The sequence below is a fragment of the Artemia franciscana genome, chromosome 9 (genome assembly GCF_032884065.1).
Source record: "Artemia franciscana chromosome 9, ASM3288406v1, whole genome shotgun sequence".
NCBI classification, from domain to species: Eukaryota; Metazoa; Arthropoda; class Branchiopoda; order Anostraca; family Artemiidae; genus Artemia; species Artemia franciscana.
The window spans coordinates 23,966,364-23,989,619 of NC_088871.1; the positions used below are offsets into that span (position 1 = coordinate 23,966,364).

Consider the following 23,256-nt stretch of genomic DNA (forward strand, 5'->3'; position numbering starts at 1 on the left):
AGCAATTTATCAAAAGCTGAATCTCTTGGGATCATGCAACGAGGCTATGCTTTTCCTCTATGATTTGAAAGGATGTTTGTGGGACTTTAGTGGGAGGGATGCTTAATCAAAATGTCAAGTTTAATTTTTAGAAGTGTTTTTTGATTAGAATGAAATATGTTGTTGCAAATATTATCAGAGTTCTATAAATATTTCTACAGAAAGAGAAGAGACGCGTTTGAGAAAGTTCAACTAAAGAGCTACAAATAATTTTGTAGTGAGTAATTGACGATTTTCATTGAAAATTGAATTGAGTTATTTTTCTGTGTAAAGAATGAAAAATATACCAAATGACACAAAACTGTTTGACAAGAACAGGGCATGTCATTCTTGCCTTATAAGAAGCAGGCGCTAAAAAACAATCCCCACCAATAGAGAGAAGCTTATTAGAGGACTCTAAGAAACACATTATATTTAGTTTTGCAACGTTCAAGATACAATGTCAAAGAAAAATAATAACAAGAAACTAATAAAGCAGGTCTAAAGGAAGTGAAATTTGCAAAAGAGAACGCAACACAGACAAATCGCCTGTAAAACCTACAAAGCTCAGTGAAAATGAAGAAGAATAAAATAAATTTAATCAGTAAGGCGCCCTTTGGTTTTGGGTATGACAGTTCGTGAATATTTCAGTCAACTCGGGAACTTCACCTTTGCTTGTAGTTCATTCCAAGGTAATTACCTATGCTTAGTGCCATTCAGACGTCATTGCAGAAGTTTTCAAGAAAGCTTAGCTCATCTTGAAGAAACTATTCCAGTGTTTCGGAAAAGTTAAGATTATTATTGAATTCTCCAATTTCTCGTAATGGAGCAAAACAATCTGTAGATGGTTTCTAGAAGCCGCTGGAAGGCCAGTTTATTTCATTAGAATAATGATAACTTTGAAATCCTTTGCAATAAAAAGTATATATCTAATCTAGATTGAACTCAGATTGCAAAGCTGATAATTTTTTCCCTAGTAACAAGAGTCAGAAGGTTTGAGACCTTTTCATTTGTAACATTGGGGTACAAGTAAGGGGGAAGGGATGAAGGTAATTGAGAATTATAGAACCAATTGACTGATGTTATTTAATTGATAAATAATGAAATTACATTTGTTTTTAGCAATAAATTGTAGCGTCTTCGGGTGGGGCTGGTGTGTTATGTTTCTAACTAAGTTTCTGTCCATTTGAATAAGCAAAAATCAATTTCAGAAAGAGTATAGATTAAGCACAAAAGAAGGTAAATAGATTGTTAACGAAAGATTTAGATGAAATTTTAACTTCTCTTATCATTAGTTTAGCGATTGATCGTAAATGAGTGTCTTATATACGGTAAGAGTTATGATTAAGGACGCTATAGAGTTTTAACAACACACTTTTTATAGCAGGAGGAAATATATGATACTCCCCCTTTATTTCTGCTCGAGCATATAGCTTGTTAAGGAAATGTAGGCTACAACAACTTCTTAGACATTGCATCTTCACATGCTCCATTATGTTTATAAGGTCGGCACTCTTTTGATTGTGATTAGTTGGACGTCCCAGCGGAAAAAAATTTCAGGATTTGGTACCTTGCAAATCAGTTATATAAACGTTTAATATAAAATGGATAGTCCTTATTTACCAAAAGTGAAAAACTTCAAGTGCTTCTTCTTTTTTGTATTACTGCTGCTTCTAGTACTACTACCACTAACAATTCATTGTATTTCCCTACCACCTGAGGAAAACTCAGCTGCAAACGCTCTTCCTCCACCCCAATACTTTTCTCACTCCTATGTACTTCCAATATCCCTCAGATACCTTCTTATTACCTTTTCCTGCACTATTTAAAGATAATCTGCTATTGTGTTGACCCTGGGTTACCAAAAAAACAGAACTTAAGGCTAGCCAACTTCTATTATTTATCATCAGGGGGATATAACCAATCTTTTCATACAGCTGATTTTTTGACATTTGCTCCATTATATCATCAGGTTTATTTCCAGCTTTACTTGCACAAAATAAAAATTTCATGACCAGACTGCACACCAAGTCATTCTGTGCGCTCGTGATCCCTCGGGTGCACTAAAATGGCACACACTATCCAGATATTTGACGCAACTATATTTTCAATAGGGAATTGGTTTTAGGAAAAAGATGCAAAATTTTCGCCACTGCTCCCTTGTTTTAACCGTATTCAAGAAGGGTATTCAAGAAGGGCGTTTAAAATTATCATGGGAGCTTGAAAGAAAACTTTCAAGGTAAGATTAGTATGTCTTTCTAGCACCACTAGTGTAATTACCTGGTGCCACCTGGGTACGTGGTACAGCGCCGCCAATGTCACTACTGATGATGCTAGGGTATGGCATCGTGGCTGAGACGGGCCATGATCTCTCGTGGTGTATTGTACCACCGATATTCGCAATATAATGGGCTTCTAGGATCGGTCCTGAAGCCACTAGTGTGAGCTCTGTGGCACCGACACTGGTAGCCAGTGTAAGTAACGCGGCCCACAGTCAACTCTGACGTGCCACGATATCAAGGGCAAAATTCTCCTTTGTTAGCTTTTAGTTTCCCTAAGGAAAGACCTCTCAAATAATACAAGACTTTATCTCTGTACCAAACTCTACCCTCTCTTCAGACTCTACCTAGACTAGTCAAAAAGAAGTCAAAAGTAAGAAGAAAAACAAGTCTTGCTGTTCAGATCAAAATCAAAAAATTAATTTTCTCAGCACCACAGGGAGCTTCTGAAACAATTTTGGTACGAATTGATAGGAGATCTTAGACGTGTCAACAGTCCAAAAGCTAACGTGAGGCTAGTTTAAAACAAAAGAAACCCAAAATCACATACTAATTGTGAAGCAAAACGATGTCTCATCAATGTATATATAGAATTATTTTTTTTTTATCCTGTTCCCGCAAAAATTTCAACCATAGCAGTTAACACAAAAGGAAACTACAGAAGCTGTGAAATTATTCAATAACACTTTTTTGAGCTGATTTTTAATACTTTCTCAAGCAGGTATGCTAGAATATTATCAGGAAATGCCCTTTGCTGAGCTTCAAATAGAGAATTCCGCTTCGTTCAATAAAAATATGCTTATGCTTCCTAATGACGCAACTTTAATTAAACATGAATGTCTCCATCTTTGGCACAAAACTTGAGAAGTATAATATTTCTTCTAAAATTTCTGGGAAAGTAGGTGTTTGCCTTTAGTTTTCTGTCGTTTACTCGGATCTGTTATCTAAGCTATGAAAGTTATGGCAATACGAACCAATTAATTCTGCATATTTGATCAATTAATGCTGCATATTTTACCACATAAACTAGAAAAGCTCGTAAGGGACGAGATAGGTAATTCTTTAAAGTGTTTAACGACCTCAAATAATGATGTTTCATGGAAGAAATAACCATTATAGTAGCTTTAAATAATATCAGCAAGACGTCACCTGAATTTGAAATGATTGAGTAATATATTAATTAGATCTCATAATCATGGTTTGTTTACTCTTCTTTCTGTCGTTCTGCCTTGAGTTTCACATATAAAAACAAATTGCAATTTAAAGAGTCTGTTGTTTGAAATATAGGTTCACTTAATATGAGATTTAATAATTTCATAAATAAAATATCGAATTCATCTCCAAATTTTATGAAATAGCATAGTGATTTCAAACTTGTCACAAGAACAAAAATGAGCATCCTTATTCTTTTTTTTTCGTCAAATAGCATAGTGATTTCAAAATTATCACAAGAATAAAAATGAGCATCCTTATTCTTTTTTTTTCGTCATATACATTAGTCGATCTTCATATACAATTAGTTTTTTTTTTCGTCGATCTTCCAATCTTGGTGAGTTTCACTCCAGTGGCTAATCAATGTCAAATTGTAAGGAGCCACTTTTCCATATCCATAAATTTTATAAACGGTCGGATTTTGAAGCATATTAGGCATGAAAAAGATTCGGGACCAGAAAATCCAACTTTTATCCAAGTGCTGTTTCTTGGACAATCGTGAAAACGATTAAGGGTATGGATAACGATGAAATATGTGAACGCTGAAGTGAAGGGATCGTTCAGTTCATTGATTCTGGCTCTAATGTATCCAATCTGTCTTTTCGTTATTATTAAGTAGAATTAACAAGCCATTCTAAAATACTTATATAATAAAACCTAAATTATGTTACTGATCGCTACACTTTTTTTAAGTTTATTGTTCCTTAAAAAATGGATATTCATTATTTTTAACATTATCACTAGTGAAAAGAAAATAAGAAAAGAAGCAAAAAGTGAAAACTATTTTCACGGAAATAAACCATCGCTAGTTTATTATGCATGCTGAAAATTAGTCCTTTTAAAGATTCAGATGGGTGATAACTAGAGATGAATTTCCTAACTGGAAAAGATCGTTGGACTTTCTGAAATTTTGTAGCAAAACCCTTTTAGCATTATTTCTTTCTAGCATGAACTTTTTCGGTCATTGTCAAAAGAATCGCTGTTTTTTCTGTCATAAAAAAATGTGTCATTTTTTTGTCATTTCTAAAAATGTCATTGTTTTTTTCTTTTCATCAGGCGTAATGCCTTTGTTTTTATTCGCTATTTAATAAATCGTATTTTGGTTTACTCAAACAATATTTTTTCACCAACCCATCAAAAATATTCAGAACCTATAATTTTTAAAACTTTCATACAATCATGAATACTGATAAGGAGCACTCAAGTATGCAAAATCGATAGCCCCCTACCGTTCCTTTTAGATTCAATTAGAAGGCATTGTTTTTATCTTCCTCTGCGGTAATTACACCCGTGAGATTTTAATAGAATCTCCCCAAGTAAAAGTTATCCGTCAACAAAAGTTTTCCGGGGATTTAGTTGTTTACTAGTAAGCAAAGAAGTAGAGATTGGATAATAAAGCATTATTGATGGCTTCATAATTTCAAAATAAAGTGGAAGCGCGTGTGTCTATAACTAGCAGATTATTTAAATTATCAGTTTGTGGAATTTTTTTTTTCATTGGACGACTATTATCTAGGGAATCTTAAGACCCGCTGGTATAAAAAATTGTTTGACATAGCGTTTGAACTTTACTTGTTACACCGATTGAACTTCAAGCACCAATAATTAAGAAGAAATCAAATGGCAGTGAGAAAAAAAGAATATGAAACAGTACTGTGTGCCCTTTGACATTCGTTTTGAATGTTCAGTATTGTAGAACGGCATGAAAGTGAGGTCAAATGCCGTGGAAAGTATAGACTGCTTCCACTGGTCTGCAGATGTTTTATTTCTCCTATTAAGAAAGGGCATAAAGAAAGGGTAAACATAATAAATTTATTGAATTTGAGTGAGTTAAATATAACCCGAGGTCACTTAACGATTTTCCGGAGATAATGGCATTGCGAGAGTTATTTGATCCATTAGGTTTATAATGCCCTTTTGATGTCATGTTCATTGTTTAATGTAAAGAAATAAAAACCAGTTATTTCCTAAACCTAATTTAATACGTGTTCCCCAGGTCTAGCAATAATCTTGTAAAGGCAGGACGCACTCTCAAGGAATCTTCCTATACCTCCCATGTTAAACAATTGGAGTTTGCCTGACGTTCCTGAATTAGCGATTTCGGCGGTTTTCATGTCAACAGAAATTAAAAAATCTGGTGAATATTTTGGTCTAATCAAATCTTAAAGTCGACAATTACTTTTTTTATAATTCTAAAATAACTATAAAACCTGTTTCGGGTTTGCATTTTAGATTGCTATGCTTGACACTGTTGTAGTGGGGTATCAAAATTTTCTATTCAACAATCAGAAACGTATTTCTATAATATACTTCCTGGCTGCAGTACCTTCAAATACTTTACATATTTGTGTTCCGAAGTCAAAAATTGCCCTCAAAAGACTAGATCTAGCTGTAATCGGAGAGTGTGAGAATGCATAAATTACACCAAGGGACTAACTACTCTGATTGTTCAAGAGCGATTCAGTCAAGTATTAGATAGTTGTAGATTACAAGAAAAATTGCTAAGGATAGCCTGTGCCTAATCGTAATTTTGATTGAGAAACCCCTTAAGTTCAACCTTCTTATGTTTGTTTTGTTGAAGCGACGAAGAAAACTGATACCTTTGTATTTGACCGAGTTGCCGCCTAAGAAAAAGAATTAACTAGGGAGTAAAATACTTGGACTTTGGCTTGGCCTCAATTAAAGTAATGGCGACATTATGTCGTAAAAAGAGATTGGGTTCCATTTTTTGATAATGACCTTTGAACCAATTTACAGATCACCTTCTACTCACTGCATGTCACCTTGGATGAAGAAACTTTTCATTGAATTAATGCCAAGGATCCTTTGCATGAGAAGACCTGATTTCTATTATAGAAGGAAATCCCTGGGTTTTTACTCTTTGAAAGAAAGGTGAGGTAGCCATTTACCTTATTTATTGTGAACCTTTATTTTTGCGGTAGGGGCGATATTTCCTTGGAATAGCAATCAAACAGTTTTTTCCTAATCACAGTGAACTTTGATTCGGACTTGAAAAAAACTTTTCTTCTTCTCAGTAGCGTAGCTAGGAAGGGGAGGGGGTGACTGTCCCTGTGAGTAGCCTCAAAGGGGAACTAAACTGTTTTTCTACTATTTTATTTAATTATATGGTGGTAGTGATAGTGAGAGGAAGGTGTAAAAACTGAATGTCCTAAGGCGCGAAAAATTCTAGCTACACCTCTGCTTCTACTTGAAGCGAGACTTGTTTATTTCTTATTTACAGCCCCTCCCAATGGGACCGTGGGGGAGTAAGTAGTCCTCAAATACATAGTTATTAGGTTTTTTGACTATGCTGAATAAAATGGATATCTCATAATTTTGATCCGATGACTTTGGGAAAAATATGAGCGTGGGAGGGTTCTAAGGCACTAGAAATTCTAATTTCCTTTAGAATGAGCCCTCTTGTGACATTCTAGGACCACTGGATCAATGCGATCACCCCTGGGAGAAAAAAAACAAATAAACACCCGTGACCTGTCTTGTGGCAAAATATACAAAATTTCACATTTTTGTTTTGAGTTTTCTGATACGCTAAATCTGATGGTGTGGTTTTCGTTAAGATTCTATGAGTTTTAAGGGATGTTTTACCCTATTTTCAAAAATAAGCCAAATTTTCTCAGGCTTGTAACTTTTGATGGGTGTGTATAAACTTGATGAAGCCTAGACAAATTTCAGATTGAAGTCATCAAGTCATAAAGTCATCAAGACAAACTTGATGACGTTTATATATTTAAGATCAGTATTAAAATGCATTTCTTTCGATGTAACTATTATCATAAAAATTCCGTATTTTAGAGTTTCGTTTACTATTGAGCCGGGTCGCTCCTTACTACAGTTCGCTACCACGAACTGTTTGATGATGATAGTACTAGTGTTTACAAAAATTTATTTAAGTTTCTTGAATATTCAACCTTTTTGTAATCAAATTGGTCAGTGTTTCCTTTTTAACTCTGTTGGTAACCATGGACTATTAATTAATATGGATTCTCTTTCATTAATATGGATTTCTATTGTCCCCTATATTTTTCCTTTTTCCATACTTTTTTCTATATTTATTTGAAGGGTCATGACGAGTTAGACAATGTGGGCATTGGAATGCACTCTTTCAGGTATCTGTCCCCCCAGTGCCAATACAATGACCCATCGGCCCTCCTTCATAATAGCTGATGCTTAATTATACATCAAAAATAAAATCACAAACAACACAATAGTACTGCCTAAGTATAGAGCGATGTGGACACAATGATTATTTTTTTTTTTCTGACCAAGGCACTTTGCAAAGAAGGGATTGTCTTAACAAACCTCCAAAGGAGCTCATTTAATTGGAAATAAAAGTTCTAGTGCCCTTCTTTAGTGTCGGAAGTGATTGGATGGCAATCATCCCCCCTTAACCATCATTTTTTAAACACATCCTATCAAAACGTTGAGATAGCCATTTGGTTTGTCAAAGTTGAAAGGTCCAGTAATTACGCCTTTGGGGATACAACAACAAAAGAGAGAATAATGAGGAGTTTCTTCCCAAGACAGTGAACCAACAAAACCTATTTGAATATTTCGGCCCTACATCTAAGGGCCGTCTTCAGCAAAGAAAATAAAAAACAATAAAACACTTACAATAAAAGTTCTCAGTTAAAAATCCATTTTTTTTTAAATAGCCTTGGCATCATTACTTCTTAACGAAAAGTTCAGCCAAGACTGTCTGATAAAAGCTAACATTTTACGCTTATTTGGCGCTAATAAATTTGAAGATAAGAAATCACCTATGGAAAATTGATTGAGTATGATTAAGTCAGGCTGTTTATTTGCACGTTAGAAAGAGGGGGTCGGAAAAGTAAATTGATATGTTTTTTTGGAATGATCTAAGACCTTATCTTAGAAATCTTAAAAATAGTTTTGAGAATTTTATAATGTTTTCTTCTGGAGTGTTTCCTTCCAACTACTAAAATAGTAGCTGTTACGGCCAATTGTCGGGAAGAAAAGAATAGAAATTAGTAAGTATTTGTATTTGATAGGGTTTCCTTCAAATGTGTCCCTCTGTTTAACAAATACTGTGAACCTTCTAATATCTATGTCGAATTTGGGAATAGAAATAATGATTATACCGATGGTGTCCATTTAGTTCGTCGAATGAGAGAAAGGTCTAAACAGTTGCTTTGAGCTTCTGTCAGCACCCCTTAATCGTATGGAATTTCTTTAAAAACTTTTAAATCTGAATATTCTTTAAAAACTTTTAAATCTGAATTTTATTTCTAATATTCAAGTTGGATTGTCCTCTTTCCGTTGATTTGATTGTATATTAATCAAAAAACGAGATTAAGTGGCCAGGAATCTCATTTGAGATATTCCCTTTTCAAATGTTAATGATTGCATTAGTAATGTCCGAGTGCATATGGTAGGGTTTCTCCTAATCACTGGCTATTTTACCGTAGGATGCTAGGATACCTCTAGGCTGCTTCTTGCGTTCTTTCCGTTTTTATGGCACTTGGTATTAACCAAGTGACATATAGCAATGTCACGCAAATTCTGTCGGTCTGTCTGTCGGTCCCGGTTTTGCTACTTTAGGCACTTTCAGGTAAGCTAGGACGATGAAATTTGGCAGGCTTATCAGGGACCAGACCAGATTAGATTAGAAATAGTCGTTTTCTCGATTTGGCCATCTGGGGGGGGGAGTGGGGGGCCGGTTAATTCGGAAAAAATAGAAAAATGAAGTATTTTTAACTTACGAACGGTTGATCAGATCTTAATGAAATTCGATGTTTGGAAGGATATCGTGTCTCAGAGCTGTTATTTTAAATCCCGACAGGATCTGATGACATTGGGGGGGGGGGGGGGGTTTGGGAGAGGGAAGCCTAAAATCTTGGAAAACACTTAGAGTGGAGGGATCGGGATGAAACATGGTGGGAAAAATAAGCACAAGTCCTAGATACATGATTCACATAACCGGAACGGATCCGCTCTCTTTGGAGAAGTGGGGGGTGGGGGGTTTATTTTGAAAAGTTAGAAAAATGAGGTATTTTAACTTACGAACGGGTGATCGGATCTCAATGAAATTTGATATTTAGAAGGATATCGTGTCTCAAAGCTCTTATTTTAAATCCCGACCGGATCTGGTGACATCGGTGGGGGGGTTGGGATGGGGGAGCCTAAAATTTTGGGAAACGATTAGATTGGAGGGATCGGGATGAAATTTGGTGGAAAAAAGCAGAAGTCTGAGATAAGTGATTTACATAATGAGAACGGATCCACTCTACTGGGGGGGGGGTTAATTCTGAAAAATTAGAAAAAGTGACGTATTTTTAACTTACGAAGGAGTGATTGGATCTTCATGAAATTTCATATTTTAAAGGACATCATAACTCAGTCTCTTATTTTAAATCTCAACCAGATCCAGCGTCATTGGGGGGGGGGCAGTTGGGGGGGGGTGGAAATCTTAGAAAATACTTAAAGCGGAGAGATCAGGATGAAACTAGATGGGAAGAATAAAAACCTGTCTAAGATACGTGACTGACATAACCGGACCGGTTCTGATCTCTTTTGTGGAGTTGGGGGGGGGGCAATTTTGAAAATTGAGGTATTTGTATACTTACGAAAGGGTGACCAGATCCTAATGAAATTTGATATTTAGAAGGACCTTGTGCTTTAAAGCTCTAATTTTGAATTCCGACCAGATCCTGTGACATTTGGGGGACTTGGAGGGGGAAACCAGAATTCTAGGAAAACGTGAAAATTGGGGCATTTTTATCTTACAAATAGGTGATCGAATCTTAATGAAACTATATATATATATATATATATATATATATATATATATATATATATATATATATATATATATATATATATATATATATATATATATATATATATATAGAAGGATCTTATGTCTCAGATGCTCCATTTTCGACTCGAATTGGATCCGCGGACACAGGGGTTGGAGGAGGGAAACAGAAATCTTGGAAAACGCTGAGAGTGGAGAGATCGGGATGAAACTTGATGGGAAGAATAAGCACAAGTTCTAGATACGCGATTGACATAATCGGAATGGATCCGTTCTCTTTGGAGGAGCTGAAGGGGGGGATGTTAATTTGGAAAAATTAGAAAAATTGAGGTATTTTTATCTTACGGATAGGTGATCGGATTTTAATGAAATTTGATATTTAGAAGGAATTCATGTCTCAGAACTTTTATTTCAAATCCCGACCAGATCTGTTGACATTGGGGGAGTTGGAGGGGGAAATCTTGGAAAACGCTTGAGTGGAGGAATCGGGATGAAGCTTGGTGGATAGAATAAGCAAATGTCCTTGATACGTGATTGACTGTACCGTACTGGATTTGCTCTCTTTGGGGGAGCTGGGGGGAGGGGTTCAGTGATTTGGCAAGTTTGGTGCTTCTGGACGTGCTAGGACGATGAAAACTGGTAGGCGTGTCAGGGAGCTGCACAAATCGACTTATTAAAGTCGTTTTCCCAGATTCGACCATCTGGGGGGGGGGGTAAAGGAAGAGGAAAAATTTTAAAAATGGGGTATTTATAACTTAAGAGTAGGTGATCGGATCTTAATGAATTTTGATATTTAGAAGGACATCGTGACTCAGAGCTCTTACTTTAAATCTTGACCGGCATTAAGCCTCTGATTTTCCTTTTAAATCAATCTATTGATTCTTAGAATTTTGTTAGAGCTCACACCATATGAGATCTTGGCTCTTAGCTCTTCTCGCCTCGTCACAAGTGCCATATAAGCTCTTAGCTCTTGTTAGACTTTAGGAAGGAACAATGCGTCTCCTAATTTTTTTTTGTTTTTGCCATACGGAACAGGGGGTCGTAGAAAGCAGCGAATGTATTTACTTGATGCTAAATTCAGAGACTGGGTGCACTTCAATCCTAAGGAAATGGATCACAGGGAATCTAAACACTCTTTTTGAGCCCCAATGGATGCAGGATCGAATAAAATTTTAGTTTTCGTCTTCATCGAAATTTTCAAGACCATTGAGAAATATACCACTAGGAGCGACATGAAGAATGACACATAAGCAGCAAGGATATAAAATCAAGTAATTAGCCCATTTCAAACTGAGGATTCATAGTTCCATCAAACAGTTCGCGATAACGAACTGTAGGCTAAGTAAGGAGCGAATCGGCTAAGTGGTAACCAAAACTCTAAGAAACGGAATTTTAATACCAATAGGAGCATCAAAAGAATTGATTTTTTAAGTTGATTTAAATATATGTTTTATCAAGTTCAGTCCTACTTATCAAAAGTTACGCGCCTGAGAAAATATGGCTTATTTTCGGAAAAAGGAGGAAATGCTTCTTGAAAGTCATAGGATCTTAATGAAAATCACACCATCAGATTTAGCGTATCAGAGAACCTGAGGTCAGAGGTTTCAAGCTGCTACCTGCAAAAATGTGGAATATTTCATTTTTTTTTTCAGAATTTGTATTTCACAGAGTTGATTGTATCGAATCAGTGTTCCTAGAATGTTGCGAGGGTGACCAAAAAAATTGGAGTGCAACTAGGCCCCCTCCAACGCATATTTTTTCCACAAAGTCATCGGCTCGAAATTTTGAGATAGCCATTTTGTTCAGCATAGTCGAAAAATCTAATAACTATTTCTTTGAGGACGACTTAATCCCCTAGAGTCCTGAGGGAAGGGCTGCAAGTTATGAACTTTGCCCATTACGTAGATAGTATTGTATTGGTATTGTATATTGTATTGTATATAGTAATATAGTATTGTATATAGTATTGGTTACTGGGAAGTATACAGACGTTTCAGGGGGAATTTTTTCTGGTGGTGGGTTGGAGGGAGAGGGTTGCGTGGGATGATTTTCTCCATGGAGAGATTAGTCATGGGGCCAGAGAATTTTCCCTCAAGGGGGCGCCGAATTTCCCAGCATTGTTTAAAAAAGGATCAGAAATTAGATATAAAAAAACTAGTCTTTTCAACTGAAAGTAAGGACCAACATTAAAACTTAAAATAAACAGGAAGTCTTATGTATATGAGGGGTTTAGCCCTTCGTCAGTATCTTGCTCTTTACGCTAAAGCTTTTTTTAGTACTTTCAAAAGAGCTACTTATTCTAATTAAACGACCATAGTGAATCAGGGATCGTTCTTAAAGAATTAGAACAAAACTCAAATTTTAGCGTAAAGGGTGAGGTATTGATGAGGGGGTGAACCTCATCATATACATATTATTTTCTGTTGGTTTTAAGTTTTAATATTGGTCCTAACTTTTAGTTGAAAATCTTCTTTTTTTTATTTGATTTCAGCACAAAGATGAACTTGATACGCTAAGCAATTATTGACTGTGGATATTTACAGAAGGTTTCAGCCCTATTACCGCAATCACAACTTTAATTGCGAAAATACCAGCCGCAACTACTCATACCATGACTAATGCGGGCACTACCACCGTCAATAATGCTCTACTACGTATACCTAGTAACCATTCCTGTCGCAGCGTCTGCAATTACCATGAACACTATATGTACATTACTTAATTAATTGGAATATATGCATATTTAATACATGTAGAAATATGTACCCTATTATAAAGACCTGGCAAAAAAGAATTTGGAATGTTTCGAAGCACTAAATAGTTTAGCATCGAAAAGAAATAGAATTATTCTGATGTGACTCCATGGACGCTCGGGAAGATAAATAGATTGCAGATGAAGCAGCTAAGGCTGAAACATCACTGATCGGCTATCGACCAGAATCTTTATGGAGTATTGGAAGAGGGGAATAACACTGGCATATGAAGGTGGGACGTAATGTATCAAAGGAAGTTCTTCCGAGGCTCAATCCCATACTGACTAGACACGTGCTTTCAGAAGTAACGCTATGGCGTTGTCTATTGTAAAGGCCAAAGCTAAAAAAGTCGAAGATAAGAATGATGATTGAAGCCATAACAGGAATCGGAGATTTCGGAAAGCTCCTTGACCGTATCGGAAGAGCTGATTCCCCATTTTGCCAAAAATTTAAGACAGGCGTGGAAACAGAAGGAATCTGATAGTAGAATGTCCTACAAGAAGTAGGTATCGACCGAAGATTTTTTTATGAGTTAAGTGTAAACATAAAGCACATAACAGGGGAAGGAGGAGTCTGACAGCTGGCAAATTATATGATAATGGTGTAGTAGCCAAACCCATCTTCTGTACAACCATATAATATTTTTGTGTGTGTGTGAAGGCAATGGGCCTGGGAGGCTTGAGCCTCGACCCGGTGTATGAGGGCCCAACCCGCCATTAAATGAATCGATATTAATTCCTGTCGTGGTGTTAGTAAGAACCCCCGCTGTGCTTCAAAGTCACTTTGGCTATCTTTAGTTTTAAAATTCGTCTCTTTGTTGGTTTTACTAATTTTTTTTCTTTCTGCTTTATTCCTTGCGAGTGGTTTTTTCTACTTTTGTTAAAAAAATGTTTCAAACCGCATATAGTCTAGTTGTGGTTTTCTACTTTAGATAAAAAGGTGCCCGGGTCACTTGATATAATTGAGAAAATTCTCAATCACACTAATCATATAATATCAGTATAAGTACGTTTTAACTTTTTATTGAACAAATTGTCAATGTTATCGCATGGTGCACGGCCATATCATACAAGTGAAATTAAACTAAACGTAGCGAATATGCTGGGAGATGTATTTTATTGAAAATGACAAGATAAGAAAATACTTATAAAGAGGCTATGACAAGCTTTAATAGAACCGAACTCACTCCATATATCTATTAGGAGAAACCAAAACAAAGAAACAACCAATAAAGTAAAATAAATATAAAGATGCTAAAAATTAAAACGTAAGTTATTTTTATCAAGCGCATTAGTACTTTTCACTTCCGTATTTTAGAGGGGTAGTGGCTGTTAAAAGCAAAAAAAAACTACTCAGGAAAAAATAAAAGTAATTTTGAAAATTTCGAAAAAAATGATTTAAGATACGGATATCCTCATCAGGGTAAAGGGAGGCTGGAGATGCATTATATTTTGCAAAGGTTATTCATTAAACTTTTAACTTTGTTTTTCATGTAGTTCCCAACCAACTAACGAATCCAATCTTGCAATGAACTTCTCTTCAAAAGAGACTTTCAGTTGTGACAATTCTATGAAAAGAGGTGAAATCAGCTCTATTCCAACTTACGACAGCAGACTTACAGGTAATTTGTTCTATTATAAAGAAATGAAAATGCGTTTCGTTTCTATCGGCTGATTTGTCAGTTGCATTTTTCGTTAAATACGGTTTCAGCTCTGCCCCCCCCCCATAAAAAAAAGCAAGATAAAAAATTACATGTGTGTGATTACTCGAAATTCGTGTTTATCTGCGAAGACAATAACAGAGGTTGTTGGGAGTAGTCACTGGTAATCAGTGACAAAACAAAGTTCATGTCATGTAGCAATACTTTTACTCAAAACTCTATTCATGATAGCAATGACATTTTTTTATTGCTATCCTGGTCACAGTCTTTCTGGTCAATTTTTAACTTATAATATAGCTTTCCGTTTTGCTGCTTTCTTTTTTTCGCTTGTTGGCTTTTTCGGCTTGTTGAAATTGATTTAACAGTGAACTAAGAGCATTTAAAACTGAATAAAAGATTTTTTTGCCCAAATGAGTTGCCTTAGTTTGTTGAAAAGGCTTTGGGTTTTAAATAATTTCTGAACTTTTTCTACTCGCCATATCAGCCTAGCCAATCCAAGGTTATCTCAGCAGAAATCTGGGCCTAGGAAGGGACAACATCAATACAAATGCAACCATTCTGAGCCATTTAATTAGAACGTATAAGATACTAGCCCTTACAAATAACAGCTATAGGATACTAGCCATTACAAGACAAAGCAATGTCATAAATTCTGCTTGTGATTATTTTTTTACCCATAGGCAGTTGATCTAAATACAAAGTAAATACAACTGAGTTTAGCTAATAATCCATGTCTAGACCTCATTTCGCTTACGTAAAAAGTATGATAAATGTAACATTTGTCGTTAATGTTCTTGAGAAGTGCTTAATTTAAAACATTAAAAAAGCTCGTACAGAGACTGTGTACTCTGGTGCCCCCGAAAATAAGAACCCCTGCTACAATTAGTATACAGATTGCCCCTTCAAAATCTTATTTCAACTCTGATTTTTCTTTATTTAATTAATAAAGCCAGGAATATGCGTGAAAAGCAATAATCTCCTACAATCTATTCACCTCTTTTTTCCTTTAGACTTATAGATAACTAGCTTCTTCCCCAAGAGGGGGTAAAAACCTTTCTGTTTATTGATTTTTTCTTTTATCTCCATTCTCTTAGCTCTATTTTTAAGTTCCACTCCTAAGACTTACAAGCCTTCTTTTCCCTCTATACAATAATTACCTCCATACGCCGGAAAAAAAACCCTTAGAAAATTGTGCTTTTTAGCTCTTAATCAGCATAAATAATATTCTATATTATCTCCCTCATTTTGTCAATTTAGCCCCTGTAAGATTCACTTCCGTTTGTTTTTTACAAGTTATATTATGTAATTTTATGTCCAATTACAAAGTCAATTTTCACCATTAGCTCGTAAAAAGCTCTTACGGAGCCCCCCCTGCAAATACCTTTTATGTATTAGCATGTATATTTAGATTTATTTTATTTTTGGTCAATTCATGTTACTAAGAACCCTGACATATTTAAGAAGAGTCCCTCACAAAAAGTTTCAGTTTTTTCTTTTAGCTCTATTTTGAATTTAACTCCAAAGTCTTTGAAGCTTGCTTTTGACTCTATACGATAATTACTCCTACACGCAGGATAAAAGGTTAGAAAATGTGTTTTTGAGGCAACAATTCCTTTATTTTAATGTATTTTTTTATAGTCGTCCAAAAAGCCAAACATTCCAAGTTTTCATGTAATATGGATCCGTTTCCACATCATTATATCGAACGCCTTCCTCTTTACTCTCTGCAATTATATTTCAATTTCTTTTAAATCTTTCTTGTGACTTCTTGCCATCCTATTTTGTGATGACCTACTTTTTCTTTGATCCTAGATTTATCACGAGAACCTTTCTGTCATTATAGTTATTTGATATGCGCTTATTGTACGTTTATTTGATCTTAACTTGCTGTTGGGTATATGGGCAGTCAAAGGAGAAACAAAGATTATGTCTTTAGGATTTCCCTGTGAAAAAGCATATGACTATTCTCCCTCAAAGTTTCATAGCGCCCACTTTTCAAAACCATAATTGGAGACATTCATTGCGAAATTGTCACTTGGACGGGGAAGGGTCACAGCCAACCTAACCGAACCCCTCAAACAAGAAAATCTTAATTTTGTTTTACAAAATTTTCGTTTCTTCCTAATCAAATTATAAAATTAAATGTGTTTTATTATTATCCCCCCTAAAAAAAACAAACAGGAAAGAATCAAGCGTAAATGCATGCCGTGTAGCAAGATCTTTCCGCAAACGTATATTTGACAACTACAGTAACTGTCCACTGTTAGTTTTCAGAAGCTAACCAGAAGCTCACCCACCAAACCCATCCTAACTAAGAATGGTTTTATAATCACGTGTTACATACCTTATCTTGACATACACTACCAGGCCTGATAATTTACTCTATTGCTTGTTGTAGCATCATAATTATGTAGCTTGCAACCCTTTCACCAGGAACTATGGAGAGTCATGTCATAACCAGAAGCATAGTAGTAGTAGAACAATTTTATTGGAAATGCTCATTTTTATATAATAGCACAACAAAAGTGGAGCTTGCAAGGAAGTGCAAAAAAAAAAAAAAAAAAAATACAAAGAAAATGAGTATGGAGCAGGAGACCATTTACCTAAGCCAACATAAAAATAAACAATGAAATACTACAATATAAAAGCCCAAAACATCACATTAAAAAATACAGAAAAATGCAAATACCCCACTGAAAATATAGTTAATCTGTTTTAAAAGCATGCCTACCGAGCAACTCCACACGTAAATCAGATTTAAACTTGTTAAAATTATCACTATCCTTAATATCATTACTAAGTTTGTTCCAAAGCATGGAAGCTCTATAAACAATAGAAAAGAAGGACCTTCTAGAAGAATGTTGAGGAACCTCAATATTTTCTCGCATCCGAGTATTGTGCTGGTGAATATATGACCTCTCACAAAATATTCCTGCAAAACAATCTGGAGGGCCCTCATTATTATACTTATATATAAAACTCAAAGAATAAAAATCACACAATCCAGCTGCAGGAATTATATTTATCAAACAGTTCGTGGTAACGAACTGTAGTAAGGAGCGACCCGGCTCAATAGTAACCAAAACTCTAAAAAATGGAATTTTGATGCCAATAGCTACATAAAAAAATCGCATTTTAATGCTGATTTCAAATATATAATTTTCATCAAGATTCGTCTGACCTATCAAAAGTTACGAGCCTGAAAAAATTTGCCTCATTTTAGAAAATAGGGGAAAACACCCCTAAAAGTCATACAATCTTAACGAAAATCACACCATCAGATTCAGCGTATCAGAGAACCGTATTGTAGAAGTTTCAAGCTCCTATCTAAAAAAATATGGAATTTCGCATTTTTTGCCAGAAGACAAATCACGGATGCGTGTTTATTTGTTTATTTGTTTTTTTTTCCCCAGGGGTGATCGTATCGACCCAGTCGTCCTAGAATGTCGTGGGAGGGCTCATTCTAACGGAAATTAAAAGTTCTAGTGCCCTTTTTCAGTGACCTAAAAAATTGGAGGGCACCTGGGCCCCCTCCCACGCTCATTTTCCCCAAAAGTCACCGGATCAAAATTCTGAGATAGCCATTTTATTCACCATAGTCAAAAAACCTAATAATCATGTCTTTGGGGACGACTTACTACCCCGCAGTCTCCCTGGGAGGGGTTGCAAGTTACAAACTTTGACCTGTGTCAAAGTTTGTACATATAGTAATGGTTAGTGGGAAGTGTACGGACGTTTTCAGGGGGATTTTTTTGGTTTGGAAGGGAGAGTTGAGGTGGAGGGTGTTAAGCGGGGGGATCTTTCCATGGAAAAACTTCTCATTGGGGAAGAGACTTTCAATGAAGGGGGTGCAGGATATTTTTGCATTATTTAAAAAAAAAAACAAGGAAAAAATAAATATGAAAAGTTTTCTCTACTGAAAGTGAGGAGCAGCATTAAAACTTAAAACGAGGTGAAATTATTCCGCATATGAGGGGTTTATCTCCTCGTAATAACTCGCTCTTTACGCGAAAGTATTTTTAGTAATTTCAACTATTTATTCTACGGCCTTTGTGATTTCAATCAATCAATTTATTGATACTAAAAGAAAAAACTATTACAAAAGTAAAGTGGTTACTAGGCCCAAGAAGCTTTGCTTGTAATGGACCACAGAGAACAAGAATAAAACACTACTATAAAATATATACAAAAAAAAAAAAAAAAAAACAAAAAACACTGGAACAAGACAAGGACATTGAATAGATAGGATATTTAACAGATAGAAGATTTAGAAGGAGATTAACATATAGCTGAAAATGATTTAAAAGAAGAGAAGAGACATACAAATTAGGAAAGGATTAATAAAGAGAGAAAAATTATTGAATTGGAAATACCCGACGAAATAATGCCTTTGCAGAAAGAAAAAGAGGGACATCCGAAGGGATGGAGTTCCATAATATAATTGATTGATATACTGGAGACCTCTGGCTTGCTGTAGAAGATCGTTTTGGTAAAATAAATCGTCGAGAAGAATTACGTAAAGAAGAAAAGTACCTACCTGAGCCTGTCCGTGAGAAAAACTGCTGTAGGGGCGGTGGGAGAGTACCTAGAAAAGCAGAATGCGCAAAATAAAGGGTACTTTTACCTATAATATGATCCAGCGGAGCTATTCCAGTATCATTATAAAGATCAGAGGAAGGGTAAAGCCGAGGGAGAAGAAAAGTAGCCTTCACTGCCCTATTTTGGGCTCTTTGAAGTGAGCAGAGAAGAGATTTATTAGTATTACCCCAGACAGAGCAGCAATAAGAAAGGTAAGGATAAATAAAAGCATAATAAAGAGAAACCATAATATCAGGAGGAAGAAATGAGTTAATCTGGTGCAACATTGAAGACTGACGGAGGATTAAGGAATGGGTGTGAGTTATATGCGGTTTGAAAGAAAGAAAACAGTCAAGATACACACCAAGAAATTTCACCACAGTAGCTTGTGGTATAATATCATTCCCAAAAGTCAGGGTGATTGGCTCCTGTACGTCTCGCATACGGTAAGGGGTCCTGAAGTTGACAATGGCACTCTTTCGGCTGTTAAGAGCCATACCATTTGACCAGCACCAATCCTTTACTTTATCAAGAAATTAAGGGTCATTCTTAAGGAATTGGGACATAATTTAATCTTTAGTGTAAAGAGCGAGGTATCGACGAGGGGTGAACTCCCTCATATACGCAATACAAATATACGAATATAGAAGTTCGTTATGTAAGTTAATTCGTGAATTACGTATATTTTTCACTAATGAAAATGTTCGTAAAACGATTAAAAGTTCTAGTTGCCTTTTTAAGTAATCAAAACATTAGAGGGCAGCTAGGCTTCCTCCCTCTCTCCTTTTTTATCAAAATCTTCCGAATAAAACTATGAGAAAGCCATTTAGCCAAAAAGAAAATTAATATGCAAATTTCGTTTTAATTATTTATGTGCGGAGAGCCAAGATCAAAACATGCATGAATTAAAAAACGTCCAGAAATTAAATAAAAAAAACAAGTTTTTTTAAATGAAAGTAAGGAGCGACATTAAAACTTAAAACGAACAGAAATTACTCCGTATATGAAAGGGGCCTTTCTCCCTCAACGCCCCGCTCTTTACGCTAAAGTGTTTTCCTTTTTTAAAAAGTAGAGCTAAGAGAAAGAGTCAAACTTTAGCACTGAGGAAGAAAAGCCCCTTTCATATACGGAGTAATTTCTGTTCGTTTTAAGTTTTAATGTCGCTCCTTACTTTCATTTAAAAAAACTTGTTTTTTTTATTTAATTTCACTATAGACTATGGACTCTCGGTACCCACACCGCAAAAAAAACGGATAGCGTTATTCTGGATCACACGGTTGGACGAAGTAACGAGGGGAAAGTACCAAGCCATATCGAGGAACAATACAAAATATAAGGGTGAATAAAGGAAAAATATAACAACCGTAAAATATTTGGGGGAAAATATGTTTTAATTTACGCATTATACTTAGGTTACTCGACGATATTTTAGAAATTGACTTTACATGGTCCTTAAATAATAGGGTTTCATCAACGTTAACTCCGAGGTACTCGGTGAACCGTGCACGTTTGATAATTCCCCGCTCTGATATCAATTCAGTGATCCAAGGATAAAAATTCAGAGATCTAAAAAATATAACGAAATTTAACTTGCCTATATTCAAATTAATGTTGATACAAGCAGTAGTTCCGTATGGGCAACACACATCAGCGTTGTGTCATCCGCAAATAAGGGCGCAGTGACCTGTGTTTTACTCGGACAAAATCCGTAATTCTGGGTAGGGTATTAACAAAATCAGGCAGATCATTGAAAAAAAAATTAAATAGATGTTGGACCTTTAAGCTATGCTGAACAAAATGAGTAGCTCAAAGTTTTGACCTGACGACTTCGGGAGATAACGCTGAGGAGGAGCTAGCTGATTTCCTATCTTTTGGTCACTTAAAAGGGCGCTAGAACTATTAATTTAAGCTCAAAAGAACAATTGAACTTTTCTCTATGATGTTCTGATAACCCTCTAGCCCTGGTAGAAAAAAAAAGCACATAAATGCTACCTATGCAAAAAAGTGATTTTCCTTGTTGTTCAGGGTGGAAGACTGTAATTATCCTGTACAAGGTTTTCTACCATGCTGATTACCATGGTTCAATTTATATCTAGATCTGACGACCTTTTTGAGGTATTTCAGGCTTTTACTGCTAATCACCATAAATTTGTTTCCACAATAAACTGTTACTATTGATATTAAACGAAACAATAGTTGCCATTCCTGAATCTTTGTCAGATGGAATTTTTTTCTAATTAAACAGTTATTGTTCAGAACGTGTTTTACAATATTTTGATTACCCCGGGCTGTGGCTTGGTCTTTCCTATGTTGCAGCTACTGCTGCATCCTTGATAAACAATCCCTTGCTATATTTTCTTAGAATTTATTTTTTAGTCAGTCCTATAGATACTTTTACCCATCTCCTAATGTAATGGCAAAGAAGATAGTTCTCCGTCTATACAATAGTCATTTCGAAACCTTTTTTCCACTTTTCTTTCAAAGGGCAAAGTTTCCTTATAAAACTCTGTCTTTATGTTGCAGAGGAGTGTATTTCATTCCGACCAGATGAGGATCTTCCACCGGAGATAAGAAATGCACTGCGAGGAGTTATGTATATTGCTAACCATATGAGAAATGCTGACAAGGATCTCGAGGTAAAGATTTTGTTTACATTGAACAAAGCAATGGACGTAATGAGTTTACGATCCTCCTTGGAGATCATTATAGGTTGCAACATTCTCAACCGAAATTCCCCCCTTGAAATAGATGATATCATTTCTTACTTAAAGGTACACAAATTTAATTTCAGAGGAGCCCATGCAATTTATCCTCTTCCTCAAAAGAAAAAAGAAAATGATTTCCCCGTATTATTTTTGGAAAGGGAGCTCGTATTTGGGAATATCAAATGGTTCCATAGGAATCATCTTAAGTTTCATAAGGATACGGAAACTTTTTTCTAGGTAATGCAGAGTTCCACTTTGAATAACAGAAGCATATAGGAAAGGACGTTTTTGGAGATCCCGTTGAATGTTGTGTGCTAAGGTTTAGCCAAAAGATTCTAAAGATTATCGAAATTTTGACGATTGTATGATACTATAAAAGATGAAAATAGAAATATCTTTCATTGAATTTGTCAGTAGAAATTTTATATACAGGTTTATCAAAATTACAAATTTGCTTTAATTAGGATCGTTTTTAATGACCACGATGAGGACTTATACAAAATGAAAGTTTCACTTTCTGGCAAGTTAAATTCTTACTTCAAGGTGAAAAATGTAGCCTACGCTTTTGGTAGAATTTGGAAAGGTTATCTCTTCCTTGAATGAAAAAAAGACTATAGTTTTCTAAAAAAAAAAAAAATTGAATTGACATATTTTATTTTTTGGAAGATGATCTCAGATTTAAAGTTTATTCATAATTAAAAAAGAAAGTTTTCCGCAATGAAAATAAAGAGTAACAGTAAAACCTAAAACGAAAAATAAACTTTCATTTCCTAAATAAGAGTTTTGTATATACACACACACAGAACTGTGTGAAAGCTGAGAAGATACGTCAGACTCGTTCATACAAACTAGCGTTTGAACAGAAATCTGATTTTCAGAGAGCCTGTATAAATCCTATTGTTTTTTGTTACGAGAGGCACCGAATTGAGGAATGTAAGTTGCTTCCTATGCGCTGTTATAACTGTCAGCAATAAGGACATTCCGCGAAAGCGTGTAAGAGCTCTGCCTGTTGTTCTTGGTGCGCCAGTGATCACAGTAATTTAGAGGACAGTCCCTATTCTGGTGTTTTGAAGTGTGCGCTCTGTGGTTCTACTGATCGCCCATGCTTTAGCATCAAGTGCCAAGCATCAAAGGCGCTCCTGAGTAACAAATGAGGAACTCCCCGCTTAGAGTTTGTACGTGGAACGTAAATGGGGCTATCATTGAGAAACTACCATTCATAGAAAGCGCACTCTGCTCCAATGATGTACTCTGC

The 23,256-nt window shown here is 35.5% G+C and overlaps 1 protein-coding gene and 1 long non-coding RNA gene across 5 annotated transcripts in view; one reads left to right on the forward strand and one right to left on the reverse strand.

The window, feature by feature from the left end:
- LOC136031172 (uncharacterized) overlaps positions 1-8,228 on the reverse strand; it is a 57,933-nt gene extending 49,705 nt beyond the window's left edge. For all 3 annotated transcript variants that reach the window (XR_010618444.1, XR_010618445.1, XR_010618443.1), the window contains exon 1: positions 8,142-8,228. This is a non-coding gene — a long non-coding RNA (uncharacterized LOC136031172). The remainder of the gene's footprint in view (positions 1-8,141) is intronic.
- The window catches only part of LOC136031170 (acetylcholine receptor subunit beta-like 2), a 110,767-nt gene that overhangs the window by 81,860 nt on the left and 5,651 nt on the right, over positions 1-23,256 (forward strand). Inside the window, exons 9-11 of one of the 2 annotated variants that reach the window (XM_065710520.1) lie at positions 6,267-6,401; positions 14,555-14,679; positions 21,820-21,932. In XM_065710520.1, the coding sequence (XP_065566592.1) occupies positions 6,267-6,401; positions 14,555-14,679; positions 21,820-21,932 (373 nt within the window). The remainder of the gene's footprint in view (positions 1-6,266; positions 6,402-14,554; positions 14,680-21,819; positions 21,933-23,256) is intronic. The other variant, XM_065710521.1, reaches the window with a different exon arrangement.